The 19,964-nt window shown below is 30.9% G+C and overlaps 1 protein-coding gene across 2 annotated transcripts in view; it reads left to right on the forward strand.

The window, feature by feature from the left end:
* LOC111622222 (kinesin heavy chain-like) overlaps positions 1-19,964 on the forward strand; it is a 101,460-nt gene that overhangs the window by 14,485 nt on the left and 67,011 nt on the right. Inside the window, exons 1-2 of one of the 2 annotated variants that reach the window (XM_023364575.1) lie at positions 14,159-14,313; positions 15,020-15,107. In XM_023364575.1, coding sequence (XP_023220343.1) covers positions 15,032-15,107 — 76 coding nt within the window. In that variant the 5' untranslated portion in view covers positions 14,159-14,313; positions 15,020-15,031. Of the gene's footprint in view, positions 1-14,158; positions 14,314-15,019; positions 15,108-19,964 lie in introns of those variants that run through there. The other variant, XM_023364574.1, reaches the window with a different exon arrangement.

Raw genomic sequence — 19,964 nt, forward strand, 5'->3', positions numbered from 1 at the left:
AAAATTTTTCTTTTTTTTTTAATTAATTCATAAGAATATGGGAGTGTGCTACATAATTATATACCAAATTTCATTTTCTGCTTGTGTAAAGATCCTTTACATCTTAATAGGAAGTAAAAGCTGTGCAATATTCGCAATTGATAATTATCGTTATTGAAGTTTAACAGTCATTGGATAATTTCTGTTTGTTTAAATGAGAAATGGATAGGTATATATTGAAACAACTCTTCAAATGAACACACAAATTGCAAATCAATTAATTAAGATGTTATTAATGCGTGCTTGATTTTTCAATTATGTAGCATTTATATTAATTAAATGTTAAATTCGTTATATGATAATTCCAGTTTAAGTATTGATAATTATGGAATGGAAACCGTCCAAAGAAAATTAAGCAACAAAATATCCAAAAGAAACCCGAATAACTTGTTTGCCACACTCTTACTCATTGTTGACTAATATCCATTTTTTAGCTCACTGGGACAAGGTTTACTTTTAACGTATTTTTTATTAAGGGATTGTGTGTTATGACTAGTAAACTTTCCTGTCTTTGATGAAATATACGTAACGATTATTTTAGGCTATAGCACAAAGCACCAATTTTGGATAATTTTATATTCTTAATGTAATTCTGATTAGAAAATCCTGTTATGCACATATAACTTTATTGCAATTACAGAAGCCTTTGTGTATTGACCACTCTGTTGCGACTATAAAGTATACATATTTATAGTATATATTATATTTATTTCTTTGCATAATAAATAATATAAACTCTGTTGCTAATTGCACAAAGCTTGGAATATAATAATACTTTGTGTTTAACAGAAACTTTAATTGTTCCTTAGTATTTAATCATTTGCGATAATGTTTTCCTATCAATACATTCCAGTTTACTGCAACAGATAAAATTCTTGAATTGGCCTTTTAATAAGGCCAAAGACAAAGACTAAATTAATTGAATTTTTAATAAATTCAATTCTATATATTCTTTGTGTTTGAAAATTAAATTTGATGGTTTCTGATAAAATTAAGAATTTTATTTTAATTATATTATTATTTTTTTAATATTGCTTTTGTATGTGATTTATGAGTATAGCTTCTTTATTATGAAGAAGTTATTTATGAGTATAACTTATATTATTAGAGAAATATATGAGTATAACTTATATATTAGAGAAGTTATTTATGAGTATAACTTCTCTATTATTATTGTATATTTATAATAATAAATCACACACACCTGAATTTTTTGCCGAGTTATTTTTGTTTATTCCAAACGTTTTCGGCCAATTCGTATAGGCCATCTTCAGGTTTTAATAGTTTTCGTTGTAATGGAATCATTCGTTCGAAATTCGTTTGAATTTGAACTTATTACAACTTTTATGTATAATAAATAAATTAAACTAAATATATGATAAAATGTAATCTAAAAATCGCGTTTCAATTTAACAATAAAAATAAAAGAAAAATNAATTATCCAAATCTCACTCAAATTCTTCATCGTTGATTACTATTTTATTTATCCCTGTTAATGGAAAGATTAAATTCATTTGTTTTTGTTATATTATTTAGTTTAATAAGAATAAACAGAACATAAAAATGAAACATAATATCCTCAATAAGAGAAACTTATGTATATTTTTATACCTAACGCAACAGTGCAATATGCCCAACACTATACGCTGTATGTGCCTACAGTTTGTTTTGTCGTTCAATCCCGAATGACAAAACTGCCATCTTAGAGGTGTTTCACATAAATGAATCATGAGTGGTCATTGCTTGGGTAAAGGAGTGTTATAATTTCATGTGTGCTGGTTAGGATACAAATCCAATTTAAAATTTGAATTTTTGATTCAAAACAGATTGTTTCCAATCTTCGGAAATGCACGTTTAAAAAATATGATTATTTTTCATATCATCCGATGTTATCAATCGGAAGAGCAGAGAGAATCTTTATTAGTGTTCCATGTAAAATTTCCCAGGTATACTGTTATCGGATGATCGAACATCATCGCATTTTCAACTATTTTTCGTAATAGTTTTCTAGAAATGTGGATCGATGACGCCCATCAGTCTGTAGTGAAACGACTATAATGCACGACGGTTGAAATGTGCTAATAGTAATTGTCTGCCGATATAACGAGTTAACAAGGGTAATAAAAATCCCGTATAAACTTGGAGGATATTGAAATTAACACGTCTTATATTTTGATACAGAAACACGTAATTCACCTCGATAAATCCTATAAAAAGGACATTGCTTCACCACAAATTTTCATCCGTTTACCATTTGAAAAACACTGAACACTGAATCACTGAAAAACAAATGATATTAACCCATGTAATTTAATTGATCTTCGTTAAACTAAACACTGTTTTTGAATTCTTTTGTGTGTTATACTGTTTATTTGCCGTACTAACTTATACTTGCGAGTAAATACACGAGTGTATTATTCATTATAGCCTACGTTCGTATTTAAAAATTTTATTTTTTAGTATTTGTAAAGCGAAATCGATTATGCCAGGTCGCACTCTTTTAACATTGTAAAAGGAAGGTTGGAACGCCCTTGCCACCATCGTTTTCGATTAGCGATGCGTATCGTACGACAAATTCGGAATTGGCAATCGTCCACGCATCTTTTATCTGTTTGGAAGCAACCGGACGTCTTCTCTAAACCATTATCGATTTTCCACGATTATCAGTATTATATATAGCTTATACAAGCCGATTACTTACAAACTTTTCTTTTCATTGATCAAATTACTTTCTACTTTCGTCGCAGCGACGGAATTTAAAAAAAAAATCCTGTCGTAAATCGTTGTCAAGGGGAATTTATGTTAATTTTATTTGTATATTCTAAATAATAGAGACGTTGCGGCCGAAGTTTTCAACGCGAAGACGTGTACGTCGGACGTTTAGCGCCGCTTTCCTGTAAGCCTAGAAGTTTGACAATGACGTTTGGAACGTCAGTGGAATCATGCCCGGCGTTCCAAACGTCATTGTTAAACTTCTAGACTTACAGGAAGGCGGCGCTAAACGTCCGACGTACACGTTTCGCGTTGAAAACGTCGGCCGCAACTTCTCTAATTGCTCGAATTGCTTTTTATAGTGTTATGATTTTGCGATGATACGAAATATGTTTGGATTTTTCATTTAGACCGATGAATTAAAACTATTTCTAGAAAATCTGTTTTAATTGTATTATTGATTCGCAGTGCCTGTTAATGCAGTCAACGTTCGGACGAGCTCCGTTTTAATTTATAATCTCTAATACTGTATTTATTATGCGAAGAATCGTGCAGAATTAATCGTACTGCGATTATTGGAATTAAAAAAAAAAGAACAAGTCTTCGGAAATCAAATTATAAACTAAGATTTAAAGATAACGGTATCGAAGGAATCGCGACTGCCTCTTCTCTTTGCTCGGATTATTCTATTCTGCCCGTTCTCCCATTTTGTCATTTGTCGCTTTTAAGTCTATTTCTCACCCTCTTTAACCCGTTCTTGCTCACTTTATAACGATCGGGGCAGTAAATATTTTTTTTTATTCCTTCTAAAGTTAGAAGAATTAATGGCTTTCCTTTCCGTCCGTCGACCTCTAGTCCCAATCGATCGGGAAAATCATTTTTAGGTTTTGTTTCTGATTTTTTTATCTTTAAATTCATTAATAATTAGTTACGCTGTTTAAATCTTGAAGCGTCTTTAAATTATAATATAGTATTTAGATTGTTTTTCTTTGTTAAATATATTTTCACAAGAAAACAACCGTATTGAATCGTATTCGTCGCCACTCGGACGCGGTAATTTACCATTTCAATACGATATTTGAAAATTAAAGAAGATTTTATGTATATAAATTCCCAAAACGAAACTCTACGGGGGACGAAATTCTATCGAAAATAACCGCATCCGTTGTTCTACCGCATCATCCGGAAGTCACGTTTCTGTCCTATTCATTTCCGCCGACTGCTTTATTCCCTTTGGCACAGAACTAATCGATTTTCCGAGGGGGAAAATCGAATCCGAAGTCTTTTATTATAGAACTGTAAAATTTAAAATGGAAATAAAATTTAATAGATGATCATTCGTTTGATATTTCTTTTCTATTTGGTAAAACAGATCCTCCTTTCAGATAAAACAAATAATATTTTTAAATTACAAATTGTTACTTTATTAAATAATTTAAATTATTCAATTTTACAATACTTCACGAATGCATAAAAAAGTCTTTTCTTTTCTGGTTGGAAGACTTGATAGATTTTGAAGCTGTATTACAGCTTTGGTTTATCCAGGGGTCTCCAAACTATGGCCCCAATGTATATTTATCTGGTCTTTTCACTATGTTTTATCATTGACCTTTAAACTAGTTCATAACATACAAAGTTTTGACAAGTCAACTAGAATTGATAGACCTTGCTGCAAATGATTTTTATAAAAACTTATTTAGACAAAGGAGTTTGTTATATTTTCACAAATTTTTAAAGTATTGGGAAGTTTACTTGGAAATATTTTGTATTCTTGGGCTGCAATTTGAAAAAATTTAGACCTATAAATTTCCACTATTGATCTCAAGAACAGAGTTATATAGATGAAAGAAAAGACCAGATATGGAAATCTTGGGCAGGAGGCCCTGATTAACTATATAATAACTTCCAAGGCAAATCAGAAGTCAGGTTATTTCAATTCGAAACTTTCCCCTGAAAGCAGTTAATAGATGACCGGCATGATTCTATTATTAAAGGAAAAGTATGATGTACAGAGGCAAGCCACCCCAAATTAAAAATTGCAGCCCGGCATTGTGACGATGTCACAGTAAATAATTGCTCGTTGTATTTACATACCTTTGTGAACCTCTTTAAAGCTGGACTAATTACTGCACTTTAACAGTGGGATTTTTCAATAAATGCTGGCATTTTCAAGCTAGTTAACAGATCATCTGTGGGTGTCAAAAGTCAAAATTAGTCCAAGTTATCATAGTGGCTAGTGTGTCATGTTCAAACATTTTTGAAAATGAAATATAAAATCAAAATATCAAACATCTAAAGATTTTGATATTGGATTTCACAAATGTTATCCCTAATTTTAATGATATTTTTTCAAAAAACCAATTGAAAATTTTACATTGATTTGTGTCTATTGTTATTCATAAGTAAAAAATCTTAATCTAGAGACCAGGTATGAAAGATATAATCGCACTTATCTTTTATTACTTACAAGGCTTTCCTCACAGAAAGGTTGGTGATCCATGGTTTTATTTATTCAAATCAATTTAAAATAAGAATACAGACTATCTTTCTCACTGTATTAAATTTAAAATTCTGAATATTATGGCATTAAAGTAAAGAAGGAATGGATAGTATTATCACTATCAAATATTGCTACATTATTGCTTTCATTATGTTCAAATAAGTTAATATAACAATATTTGAATATAGACATGCAAACAAATGTTTGTGTTTTTGTTAATTTCAAATTATGAAGTTTATAATTATATACTAGCAACAGAATGTAAACTGAATTAAGCAAAAAGATGTTACTGTTAATTTCTGTGAATATTTTATGAATTTACTGTATATAAACAAAATTTCCAAACTAGTATATATTCTAATGATCCAGAATTGATGAAGTTCATTAAGAGACTTGAAAATCTCAAGAAAAAAACCAATGTGATTTATACAAAATGTCTAATTTTGGTTTTCATATCCCAATTTTTCTAATATATTGGTTATAAAAGAAATTACTAATGATTCTCAGATAAAACATGATCTGATTACATTAAACACTAATTGATTTTAGTATCATACTTTTGTAAAGATAACTTGTGAGTTATCCTTAGAAAAATCAATTTGAAATAGAGTTGTGTGATGTGTGGATTATCTGTTGATTTTGTAACTTAAAATTTATTATAAAATACTTATAATAATTTTATTTAAACTCTCCAAAGGCACCTTTAGAAAATGTAAAAAATTTCATGTTGCAGTCATAAATAATTTTTCCCAAAATCACTATTGGTACATACACGTATGCTGTTTTTAGTTCTGTTAATTTCCTATAAGTCAATCTTGCTTTAAATGATGCCAGATATTCCTAATTGCTTTGTATTGAATGAAACTTAATCCAGTTAAGGCCATTATTGGCTGAAATATAATAGATTGAACATATTATACCTTGAAGTCTAATACATTTCTAATACTTTTCCCATTATTTCTATTCCATTTATTTTATAATTAAATTCAGAATTAACTGCCAAAAGAAATAAAATGTAATGCTTAAGATAGTAAAGTTTCTAAAATGAATACAGTAGAGTCCCGCTAGTCCGAACTAAATGGGACTGAGCCCTATTTGGATTAGAAGATTTTCATATTAGCCGAGTAATTGAAATAATGCAGAAGCAAGCAGTAAAACAGGTCTGATTTATATAAATCCAACACCATTAATAATTTTTGTTTCTGTTTTTGTGTGTAAGTACAGTATAGATTTGCTGTTTTAATAGACCATGTCAAATATTGATTTATTAAGTTTTGTACAGTATTAATACACTACTACAATAAAATACAATTTTTTGTTGTGGAGTTCAAAATCTTTTTGTACCATTAATACCATTTAAATTCAACTGGAAAATACAAAAAAATGTATATTTTGCAAGCTAAAAAATTTCCTCTCCACTGACTGAAACATGTTCGGATTAGCAGTGTTCGGACTAGCGGGACTCTACTGTATTGTCAGGTGCCATATTCTCATCTCCACTTCAGAAACATGAAAAAACATGCTTATGTAAACTATATTAAAGTTTTTTATATTATAACTTTTGTGTTGTTTTAAATTTGATTTAAAAATGTAATGCTGCACAATTGATTTCTAAGCAATCTATTTAGATTAAATTTGATTTCTTTTTCAAATATTTTATTTAGTTGTAGATAATCTTTTTGGTATTAAAAAATTACATATTGCAAACTAAAAAGTTGGACCCATTCTTCCAATAAGTACTTAAAAATTTTAGAATTTTTAGAAAAATAAAGAGTTATATATAAAATGATATTATATACCAGTTTTATACTAAAATATAAAAGGAACATAATTTTACAATTCAGTTTAGTCATGAATATTTGATGATAACAAACAATAGCAATAATTTAAAGGTTATTCTAACGTTGATGAAACCTTTATTTAATCTAAACCAGTTCATAGGGTGTCTACCAGTTAAGTAAGTCAGATAGGTCAAGTAAATGTCATGTTTTAAAAACTATCTATTAGTCATGTAAAAGTCTGGTTATTTTAAGGTGGTAAAAGTTTGTTAGTATTTTTCATGGGCATTATGAATAGTTGTAAATGAGCATGTTTTTATCATGATGATACGTGTGTGACATGAAATAATGAATTAGGAAATTAATTTAAAGTTTACTTTTTTATTTATAGTTATATATGTGAGTGTATCAAAATTTAACTTTCTCAGTTTTTATTATTGGTATGAACACTGTACAATTAGGTAGTATGGCACTTTTGAAATGGTTACTTGTCCTGTATTTTTCAACCTAGTTGTCATTCTTGCTATGGCATTTATTTTTATTTCAGTGTATTACCAGTTGTTCCATGCTTGTACAGAAAACAACCAGTTATTAGAGAGGTTGCGGTCGACGTTTTCATCGCGTGAACGTCGGATGCTCGGCGCCACCTTCCTGTCAGCCTAGAAGTTTGACAATGGTGTTTGGAACGTCGGTGGAATCATGCTCGACATTCCAAATGCCATTGTCAAACTTCTAAGCTTACAGGAATGCGGAGCCGAACGTCCGACGTTCACGTTTACGCAATGAAAACGTCGGCCGCAACCTCTCTATTATAACTAGTATAAGCCATTTTCAAACTTCAGCCTGAACCTCATCACCTGACTGATAAGTGATAACATTTACTTTGGAGATCATTCTTGAGTTGTGCAAAAAGTGAAAGTCTGGGCTATAGGTAGAACTATTCACTAAGGGGATGGATATCATTTATGGACAGCTGTTTAGGGATATGATAAGTCAAAAAATTGAATGAGGAGTGTGGTTGAACTTAATGGATGTCCATTTTATTTCATTAAATTTTATACAGTTTACGCATTTTATTATTCATAAAGTGATAAAGGTTTTAAAGTGGATTGAGTTTTGTTAAACATACAAAGAGGGGAGAGGGTTACAAAAACTTGGACAAACTGGGACAATGGGGGGAGTAAAAACTTCAAGAAAAATGCAGATGTAATTTTGGACAGCCCTAATGCACCAAAACCTCTCATTTCCATTACTGCAGCAATGCAGCTGTATCTTTAGCTATGTTTACATGTATTTGCAGATGGTTTTGATCTGTAGAAATCTGCCTAGGGACACACTGGCTAAAAACTTTATGGAAACCCAAATGTTAGTGGACCATGTTGCACATTATCCCTTATGAATATTGGGAAAATCAAAAATCCTCATCCCATGAAATGGATTTTCCATCAACTCAGAATGTCTAATGTAGAGTATGAGTGAAGAGTCATTAGTGGCTAACAGACTAGTACTCGTATATGACAGAGTGAAAACTAAAGGTGGAATTGCCTCATACCTCATTTCAAAAGCCTGTTTTCAGTTTACAAAACAAATGACAGAAGAAAGAATGCTCTGAAAAGAAAAAGAACCAAACAAGAAACAAAAGCCGAAGGAAAGGGAAATGTTTTATAAGTAAGATGGGAGACTTATTTCAGAAGAAACAAAACTTCTTACATAAGTTGCCAGTCTAGATGAAGAAATCACTATCATAAGATGGGTCTAGTAAACATGGTTTTAAGACTTACGAGAATATAGCAGCTTTGTCAGCAGCAACTTATATAATACTGGTATACTTTCTTTTTCAGGGACTAGAAAGAAAATTAAGAGATACAATAGACTCAATAAATTTGGAAGTGCATAAGAAGCTTGGTGTAATAACTTATTTGGGAATAAATAAATTCTTTTTATGAATTTCATAACAATAATAATTTTGTATTTTTCACTCTTATGGACAATGACCAGGTAAAAAATGTAAAAGGTATATAAAATTCAGCTATACAGTATTCACAATTGGCTTCTGGTAGACATCCTGGTTAAGCAATATTTATTGATCATTTACAATTATAATACATGTTTATTGTACTAATTGATTCTTTACAGTTTTAGTTTTTACTTGGAACTACTAAATAGGATAAATAAGGTTTGGCATGGTGGAATAAGGCAATACAACACAAGGGTAATCTGCTAAGAGGACAAGCTTTCCAGAGATCTTTCTGTAGACATTGGCCCTATGTAGGTCTTAGATACATGAAGAAAACCTGGCCAGCCCATTGGTCAAGCACAGACCCAACATCAGTTAGTAGTGCCATTGATGGACAGTATAAAGTTTGAATAATGTTAATAAAAATGTCTTATTTCATTTTGTTAATAAAATAACAAAATTGGTCTTGAATAATAATAATTTTGTTTATATCTAATGCTCTTCCCAAATAAATTATAAATGTTAGTATGAATCCCATATGCACACAAATATTCAAAAATACTTTTTAAATGCATATTCTTGCTATTTTAAAATTATTACAAAGTGAAATTTATAGTTTAGGGAGGAGAATTGATACCACGAAGATTTGAAACCAACCTCATGATTATGAAACTAGTATGTCTCCACTGTCACTGGCCCACTCTACAAATGATAGGAATTCTAAAGATTTTAAGTGATTTGCAATTTTCAACCTCAATTTCCTTGTTTAATTTTGAGTATTGGCACATATCAGTTGGGGATGCACTATAACCTCAGCAAGTTTGATCAAAATCGGTGACCTCAACGTCATGTTCTCCCCTCATTAGTTTAAGTTGAAGGGAACCTAAACAATGATATGCCATATTCTTTTCTTAAGCCACAAATAATGCAATTTATGCATTTACATTCTCTGTTATAATCTCATTGGTTATCATAAAATTGAATTTTATTCTTGAATACACTACTATCAAAGAAAAAAAACTAATTTTTACAATTTGAAACTAATCAAATATCATAATGGCATGTGTTATTAAGATAGTTGATTTTGTCCATTAACTGTTGGCAGTAATTGTAGACATGTATCATGACATCCATGTGATATCATACATAATATCTGGCAGTTAAAGTTAGTTTGGTTAGCTGCTAATAGAGTTGCCGAGTGTCTGAAAAGTATGGAAGAAAAGAATGTTCTGGACTCTGAAGGCGTCTCCAGTTGGCGCCATAAATAACTGAGGATGGTTGTATCATAGTTAAATTGTCCGGAGAGGAAGATCAGTCTGGAGGCTCGGGTAGCATGTCTACAAAATTTTCTTAAATTTTTTAAATTTGTTCTGTAGATATATTTACTTTGGGCTTAGTGGTACATTTTTTTAAAGATATATTTTCTGTTATGCTTTGCTTCAGGGGTGGTGAATCTTTTTTCAGTCTGTGTGTTTGCAAAACAAGCATATTTAACTTTTAATAAATTTTATGCACTAAAACTTTGCAGTTGTACAATCTAAGTGTACTTATAGTAAACTAAATTAAATTTAAATGAGCATTTATTTATTGTAACATTGTCACAATGCTGGGCTGCAATTTTTAATCATATTTTTAATTTATTTAATTTAAAATATATGCTCTCCATCTCAAATTAGTACAATAGTGTTTTGCCCCTGTTCATCATACTTTTCCTTTAACAATAGAGCCGTGCTAGTCATCTATTAACTGCTTTCAGGGGAAAGTTTTGAATTGAAATAACCTGACTTCTGGTTTGCATTAGAAGTTCTTATATAGTTCATCGGAATCTCCTGCTCCTAAGGTTTTCATATCTAGTCTTGGATTTCATCTTAGATGCATTAATAGTTTAATTGGACTTTTAATTTTAAATATCAAAATATAATTATTATATTATGCTAATTACAATCATAATATTTTGTGTAATAATCACCCAAGTACATATTTTTCTTGTAATATTTTCCCACCAAAAATGAAAAAAATCTCCCAGTAAGTAATTATTACAGGAAATATGGTAAATTGATTAAATTTTAAAAGAAACAGGGGGGAAAAACACTAAAATATTTTTTCTTTATTTTTTGCTGGAAAGTTATTTTATTTTGGAATTTTGTCCTTATTTCTAACTGCTGCTTCAGTGAGTGGATGGTATGTTAAAGTTGGATGGTTTCAACAGATAGCAGGTTAAGATAAGAGATAATTATCTTCAAATTCTACATTTAGATTATACAGACTGTTAGAAAACAAAGATGCTTTTTGATACAAATACATACTGGTGATTAGTTTGGTGACAAGATAAAAGATGGCTCTTGTTTTAAGTGCTTGATAAATGTGTGAATATTGACAGTCCTTATCTCTTTCTCGTTAAACCCAAACCATACATTATGAAATGCTAGAATCTCACAAATGTTAGTGTTTGCTAATTCTTATTTTACAAAAAGTGGAATTATTTCTCAGTAGACTATTATTTATGTAATATATTTAGTTTATATGAAAATAACCCGTTAAAGAAAAAGAATTCAAATTATAACATTAATTAGGCGAGGAAACTTTCACTATTGTAAAATATGATGATACATTTTGTATAAAATTATTAATGTATCTGTTGTTAAATTCTCTACAGATCTTTTTTTTTATAACTTTGACAGCATTAATAAGAATGCTGTCAACAAAATAATTTTTGGGAGACTGCAGCTTAGGGAAAAACTGAAAATTGCTTTCAAAACTGGTTTTGAACAGTTTCATTATTAATTTTGATATCAGTTTTTTCATTTTTTTATTTCTGTACAAAAGTACGAAAATTTCAGTTTATGAACACTGTTGAAGTTGATAATTCTTTACAATGTACAGTACAGTAAAACATCTGTAAAATGGCCATCTCAAAATCATCATCAAAATCTTATCATCTCAAGGGTGATACTGTTAAAGGGAGTGATGAAAATATATGGATACAGAGTACTATGTTCAATAGTAATATATAGTACTGCATAGTGTACAGAATACAGCAAAAACTATTTTAAAAATGTTATATATTGATTAACATCATACACCGCAAGTTATTCTGCATACTGTACAAGAAAATGTAATGCACTGTACAAACAATCTTAAATGTCTAAAGTAATCTGAAAAAGACATTTGCTTTCTCTATCTTAACTTTCTGAGATGATGATGCCTTTGATATTTCTTTTCTATTTGGTAAAACAGATCCTCCTTTCAGATAAAACAAATTCCAAAAATTATCCAAATCTCACTCAAATTCTTCATCGTTGATTACTATTTTATTTATCCCTGTTAATGGAAAGATTAAATTCATTTGTTTTTGTTATATTATTTAGTTTAATAAGAATAAACAGAACATAAAAATGAAACATAATATCCTCAATAAGAGAAAATTATGTATATTTTTATACCTAACGCAACAGTGCAATATGCCCAACACTATACACTGTATGTGCCTACAGTTTGTTTTGTCGTTCAATCCCGAATGACAAAACTGCCATCTTAGAGGTGTTTCACATAAATGAATCATGAGTGGTCATTGCTTGGGTAAAGGAGTGTTATAATTTCATGTGTGCTGGTTAGGATACAAATCCAATTTAAAATTTGAATTTTTGATTCAAAACAGATTGTTTCCAATCTTCGGAAATGCACGTTTAAAAAATATGATTATTTTTCATATCATCCGATGTTATCAATCGGAAGAGCAGAGAGAATCTTTATTAGTGTTCCATGTAAAATTTCCCAGGTATACTGTTATCGGATGATCGAACATCATCGCATTTTCAACTATTTTTCGTAATAGTTTTCTAGAAATGTGGATCGATGACGCCCATCAGTCTGTAGTGAAACGACTATAATGCACGACGGTTGAAATGTGCTAATAGTAATTGTCTGCCGATATAACGAGTTAACAAGGGTAATAAAAATCCCGTATAAACTTGGAGGATATTGAAATTAACACGTCTTATATTTTGATACAGAAACACGTAATTCACCTCGATAAATCCTATAAAAAGGACATTGCTTCACCACAAATTTTCATCCGTTTACCATTTGAAAAACACTGAACACTGAATCACTGAAAAACAAATGATATTAACCCATGTAATTTAATTGATCTTCGTTAAACTAAACACTGTTTTTGAATTCTTTTGTGTGTTATACTGTTTATTTGCCGTACTAACTTATACTTGCGAGTAAATACACGAGTGTATTATTCATTATAGCCTACGTTCGTATTTAAAAATTTTATTTTTTAGTATTTGTAAAGCGAAATCGATTATGCCAGGTCGCACTCTTTTAACATTGTAAAAGGAAGGTTGGAATGCCCTTGCCACCATCGTTTTCGATTAGCGATGCGTATCGTACGACAAATTCGGAATTGGCAATCGTCCACGCATCTTTTATCTGTTTGGAAGCAACCGGACGTCTTCTCTAAACCATTATCGATTTTCCACGATTATCAGTATTATATATAGCTTATACAAGCCGATTACTTACAAACTTTTCTTTTCATTGATCAAATTACTTTCTACTTTCGTCGCAGCGACGGAATTTAAAAAAAAAATCCTGTCGTAAATCGTTGTCAAGGGGAATTTATGTTAATTTTATTTGTATATTCTAAATAATAGAGACGTTGCGGCCGAAGTTTTCAACGCGAAGACGTGTACGTCGGACGTTTAGCGCCGCTTTCCTGTAAGCCTAGAAGTTTGACAATGACGTTTGGAACGTCAGTGGAATCATGCCCGGCGTTCCAAACGTCATTGTTAAACTTCTAGACTTACAGGAAGGCGGCGCTAAACGTCCGACGTACACGTTTCGCGTTGAAAACGTCGGCCGCAACTTCTCTAATTGCTCGAATTGCTTTTTATAGTGTTATGATTTTGCGATGATACGAAATATGTTTGGATTTTTCATTTAGACCGATGAATTAAAACTATTTCTAGAAAATCTGTTTTAATTGTATTATTGATTCGCAGTGCCTGTTAATGCAGTCAACGTTCGGACGAGCTCCGTTTTAATTTATAATCTCTAATACTGTATTTATTATGCGAAGAATCGTGCAGAATTAATCGTACTGCGATTATTGGAATTAAAAAAAAAAGAACAAGTCTTCGGAAATCAAATTATAAACTAAGATTTAAAGATAACGGTATCGAAGGAATCGCGACTGCCTCTTCTCTTTGCTCGGATTATTCTATTCTGCCCGTTCTCCCATTTTGTCATTTGTCGCTTTTAAGTCCATTTCTCACCTTCTTTAACCCGTTCTTGCTCACTTTATAACGATCGGGGCAGTAAATATTTTTTTTTATTCCTTCTAAAGTTAGAAGAATTAATGGCTTTCCTTTCCGTCCGTCGACCTCTAGTGCCAATCGATCGGGAAAATCATTTTTAGGTTTTATTTCTGATTTTTTTTATCTTTAAATCCATTAATAATTAGTTACGCTGTTTAAATCTTGAAGCGTCTTTAAATTATAATATAGTATTTAGATTGTTTTTCTTTGTTAAATATATTTTCACAAGAAAACAACCGTATTGAATCGTATTCGTCGCCACTCGGACGCGGTAATTTACCATTTCAATACGATATTTGAAAATTAAAGAAGATTTTATGTATATAAATTCCCAAAACGAAACTCTACGGGGGACGAAATTCTATCGAAAATAACCGCATCCGTTGTTCTACCGCATCATCCGGAAGTCACGTTTCTGTCCTATTCATTTCCGCCGACTGCTTTATTCCCTTTGGCACAGAACTAATCGATTTTCCGAGGGGGAAAATCGAATCCGAAGTCTTTTATTATAGAACTGTAAAATTTAAAATGGAAATAAAATTTAATCCATTATCATTGGATGTCGTTGCTCTGTATCTTTAATAATTAATCTAAATGTCGTGGACGGAATTGATCGAAAGCTATTGCTTTAGTTTTTTTCTTTTTTATATACTAGATACCGTATTTTTCAGTAAAATCGAGTGATTATTTTTATTTTTATTTTTAGGGGAAGATTTATATGTACGACAAAGTATTCAAGCCCAACGCCACTCAGGAGAAAGTCTACACTGAAGCCACCAAGGCCATAGTCAAAGGTGAGTGTTTTTCGTTTTCCCTCCTCGACCACGCCTCTCCGTCGGTCGGGCGCCGTTCCCATCGATTTAAAACATAACCTTTCGTCCTTACCGCAATGCAAGGAACATTATTTATCCGAAATTTTCCTACTCACCTAACTTCCGGTTTCGCCACGTTTTGATCTCATCTAAGCCGGAAGTCTTACGTTTTATGGGTCACCGGCGCGATACCCCGTTTACATTTAATCGTGTAACGTCACTTCCTTGGATTACGTCTAATTTATAACTTCCGGTTTTCAAATTTTCGAATAGTAATGAGGCACGTGTGATTGATTACCGTAAACAAAGCGTGATCTAATGTATTACGTCGTCGTACGTTTGCACTCCGTCGTTCTATTTTTAAATTCTGGAAGAAATCGTTTGCTGCCAGAAAAAAAAATTAAAATCGATCCTTTCGATAATTTTTCTCGGTTCGGAAATGGCTTTTATTACGTACTCCTAATTGATTGCCACCCCCGTGGTGATGGGGAATTGCAAAAATATGTAGAAATCTTTTTGTTTTTTTGCTAAATTTAATTTCGAATTGCGTGTTTAAAGGCGAGGTTATAAATTGCCACGTTGGATATAAATACTTTAATGATTGGAAAAAAGCATAATTAGAGTTATCTCGGAGAACGTATTGATTATATACTTATTTTAAAATATTTTAATGGATTATTTACCTCTAATTAATTTATGTGCGTTTTTTTAATGTTGTATCTGCGAGAATAGGAGAATATATAACTTGTTTTCAGCATGTATTTAATTAAAATTTGTTCAAAATACAGAATAAAAACCTGTAAATTAAGCGTAATAAAGTGAATAATGAATTATCAATAATTAGACAGTAAATAATGCATGAAAATATTTTTAAAAAGTATATAAACAATATTGTGTACGTTTTAGCGAATTAGGAGTTTTTGCACTCATTAAAACAATTAAACAAATTTTAATTCAAACCCCAATGATAAAAGTGAAATCTGATACACATTGTGACGTTTAAGCCTCTTTTTATTTATTATTTTTTTTCCAAAATATACCTGGTGTTTTCTTGTAGCTGCTTATATTATTTTGTGGCAGATATTCACGTAAAATTATTTTTCATACTCAAAGAAGATAAGTCTACTGATATTGTTCATTTATTTCAAGAAAAAACAATTTTGTCAAATACTGTACAGTGGGTGATCGGTTAACGAACCGTTCAGATAGCAAACAAATCAGATAACAAACACTTTCGCAAAAGATTTTTATGATTGGACAACAAACACATGTTCGGATAACGAACACTTTACTGAACAACCATAAAAAGAAGCAATGGAAAATAACGAATACCGATTGATTTTCCCTTGTCTTTAGGTAACAATTCGAAACCTTCTGGAACACGGGAGATGCAACATCGACTCTCAAACCTATACCAATCAGATAGTATAATATTCCTCCGAATTTTGAAACTCTCCCTTGTAATTCCAGCTTTTTGTTTACCTTTCTGACAAATAATTTTTTATAGTCTTTGCGAGACTGTCGGACAGGCACTCGTTAGGTTTGGGTCATGGTTTATTTACTAAAGGTGAAAGTTTAACTGTCCCATCGGATATTCGTTAACATTTTAATACCAAATTTCAAATTTCATCCGGGCCTTGCATTTAAATAATTTTTTGTGGGCTAGTTGATTTCTGTTCTCTGAATTTTTGTAAGTGCTTTTCTGAACTTTTTATTTAAAAAAGAAACTGATAATATTATGGAGCCTAAAAAGAGGAGTGTCAAGAACTGTGCTCACCGTAGAAACCAAGTAAGAGATAATAGCCAAGGTAGAAAGTGGGCACAAGATGTCTGATGTTGCTAGACAGTATGGCTCAAACAGGTCTGCAGTAGACAAATCTTAGCTATGAAAGATATATGAAGAAATCTCAAGCTGCTAATGGAGTAATGAAAATCATATCTGAGAAATAAAGAGCATTTTAGAGCTCGTAATGGAATCTGAAACTGATCTGACGACAGAAGAACTGCAGGGATGTCAGAATAACGATCATCCAAGTGGCATTCAAACCAGAATAAGGTTAATTAAAATGTTTTTTAACCGATCACCCACTGTATGTATATTTAGTTATGCTGAGTTCTATATATTTCAATACCAAATCCGGTCTTATCATTTGATAGTTTTATTGAATGACTAAGAAATTTTTATAATAATTTTTCTCTATACTTGTCTAATAAAATTGTCTAATTGTCTAATAAAATTGAAGACAAAACTGCCCAAAAGGATCACCATTTATTATTTGTGTTCCAAGACTATAAACTTTTTCGGCGACTGACCTTTCTTTGTAGGCTGCTTGTTGCCAGAAAATTACAAAGAGTTTTTTTAAAAAACACAAAACACATTCAATTAAAATTATAAAAATTTCTCATAAAGGAACTGGTGACATACAGTTGTCCTGCTTGCATCCATCTATACCTTCTTTGGGGGTTTAAGACTGCTTTTTATCTACTGGAAACTGGTGCTGGAAAATGTAAATTTTTAAAAAAGCTGACCCCTGGTGATGATACATGTAGAATTTTCTTCTGTAACAATCTTGGTAATCTGACATATATTGGACTGTAAAGTGAATTCAGAGGCACATTAACAGTTACTCCACAGTCAAATTCATTTATGATGTAGCAAAACAAAAGTTGTCCACCAATTTCTCTGCCTACTTTACCAGTAATCATGTTGCCAGATTGGTGGATTCATGCTTAATTTATTGGAAAGTACAGTATTTTTTATGGAAATTTTGGGGAACCATTTTTTATATTTATACAGTATTTTGTTATAAGATACCTTTTTTAAGCAACCTAAAATGATGAACCTAATGAAGTTTAACCTTTCAACGGTGGTCTAGTCAGGTATGGTTCTACTCCCAGTAGTGGAGAATAAATGTGGAAAATTTTTAAAGTATTTTTTCATGCGTTCTTTTCTCATTACTGTTTTAGAAAGAGATTTTGTGAACAGTTATATCTAGTAAAGAAAAGTCTTTTTTTATTGTTATATAATTCATTTTTTATGTGAATTTTTTTTCTCGCGGTAGTTTTTGGCGATACCCCAAAAGAATTTAACGGATATATCTGCCCTTCACCACTACCATACGATCGCCCTGGACGGATATATCCGTCCTTCCCTTCTGAGTAGGTAATATCGTGCTTGAGCTCGAGTATTTAGGCACAGACTCAATATTTGGCCATGTTTAGTAGTTTGTTCAAATTTAGTGGAAACTGCAGCTTGAACAACTTTGCAACAGTGCCAATAATATCCAAATAATATTCATTCAGTGGAGGATTATTGGACACTTAGAATACTAACAAATGGCTGGATTACCGAGATCATACTGTATATTATTGTGTATTTTTTTGGTTTTTTTCTGGAGATGAACAAGAATTCTCAGAAGCAGTTGAGAGTATATTTATAAATTGTAACTATTTTTTTGTAATGCTTATCATTGTTACAGCTAATGATATATATAACTATATAGTGTTTCTACTATTCATATAATTGTAAGAAAAATATATTCTGGAAGCAACTAGATTGTTTTTTAATTGATTTTTCAATAAAACATGCTGTTAGTTGTTTTCAATTAAACTACTAGTTTCTACAATTTGTTGTTATAAATGCACTGTAGACTTCTGATGTATTAGTGTAACACTTGATATTTGAACATTTTTAAGTAAAATTGTTATTTTTTAGAAACAAATTAAATTGTAGGTTAAGAACTTAAGAATTTTGTAATTTGAATTTTAAAATATTTTGAAAATGTTTATGTTTAGAAGCAAGTATTATCTTTAAAATTAACATTATGGAAACAGTTTTTTAAAAAACTTGAATAAAAAGTTGTAAACAGAAAAAGAAATAAAAGATGAAAATTTTTCTATAGAATACATTTTTATGAAACATATTAAAATCTCAGATTGTAAGCATAAGTTTCAAAATTTTAAAGAAAAAGTTTCAGAACAAGTTTTTATAATAAGGAAATATTATACAACTGTACTTGCAAACCTATGAAATATTTATAAAAGATTTTAAAATTTATTGCAAATAGAACATTTTATTATAAATTATAATTGATAATTATACAGTAGAGCCTCGATTATCCGACCCCCGATTAACCGACCGTCCTAGTCGGCAAATTTCAAATATCCGCTAGTGATGTGGTGCTACAATATTTGGCTATGTCTTGGCCAAATATTTAATATTATTTTTACGTGTTTTAGCTGGCAACACTCATGCGACCATGAAAGAGAGCCAGTATTTAAACGAGGCTTAATTTTCTAATTTTTAACGATACAATAGCGACGATTATTATTTTAAAAAATTTTTGTTAGGCTTAACATCGATGAAAATTCAACGCGAAGTAGGTTAATAGCGATATACTAATATACTAATTACATGGGATATAATAATATACTACACTAATAATGGATTTTTTCATACTTTTCGGTTATCCGACTTTTCAATTATTCGACCAACCCCAGTCCCCAATTGAGTCGGATAATCGAGGCTCTATTGTATAAACATTTTAAAAAAATCATTTAAATTTATTTTTTTAATATACTGTATTTACTAATGTATAAGACAAGGTTTTTATTCATTTTTCACTGCTTCAAAAACCTAGGTCATTCTATATGCAAGAGCGAAAGATTCTTTGCATTTTTGCAATAATTCTTGAGCACGGTGTATTTGCATTTTTTACTGGATGCTCGCCCTCTGGTGTATAAAAGCAAAACAATTTTATTTGGGTCATTTGATTTGTTTTTGTTTATTGTCAGGAGTAAAGCAATAGGAAAACCATAGCTTTTGAATTGAATTCCGAA

This window comes from Centruroides sculpturatus, unplaced genomic scaffold, assembly GCF_000671375.1.
Source record: "Centruroides sculpturatus isolate CEXI.00-Female unplaced genomic scaffold, Cexi_2.0 scaffold219, whole genome shotgun sequence".
Taxonomy (NCBI): Eukaryota; Metazoa; Arthropoda; class Arachnida; order Scorpiones; family Buthidae; genus Centruroides; species Centruroides sculpturatus.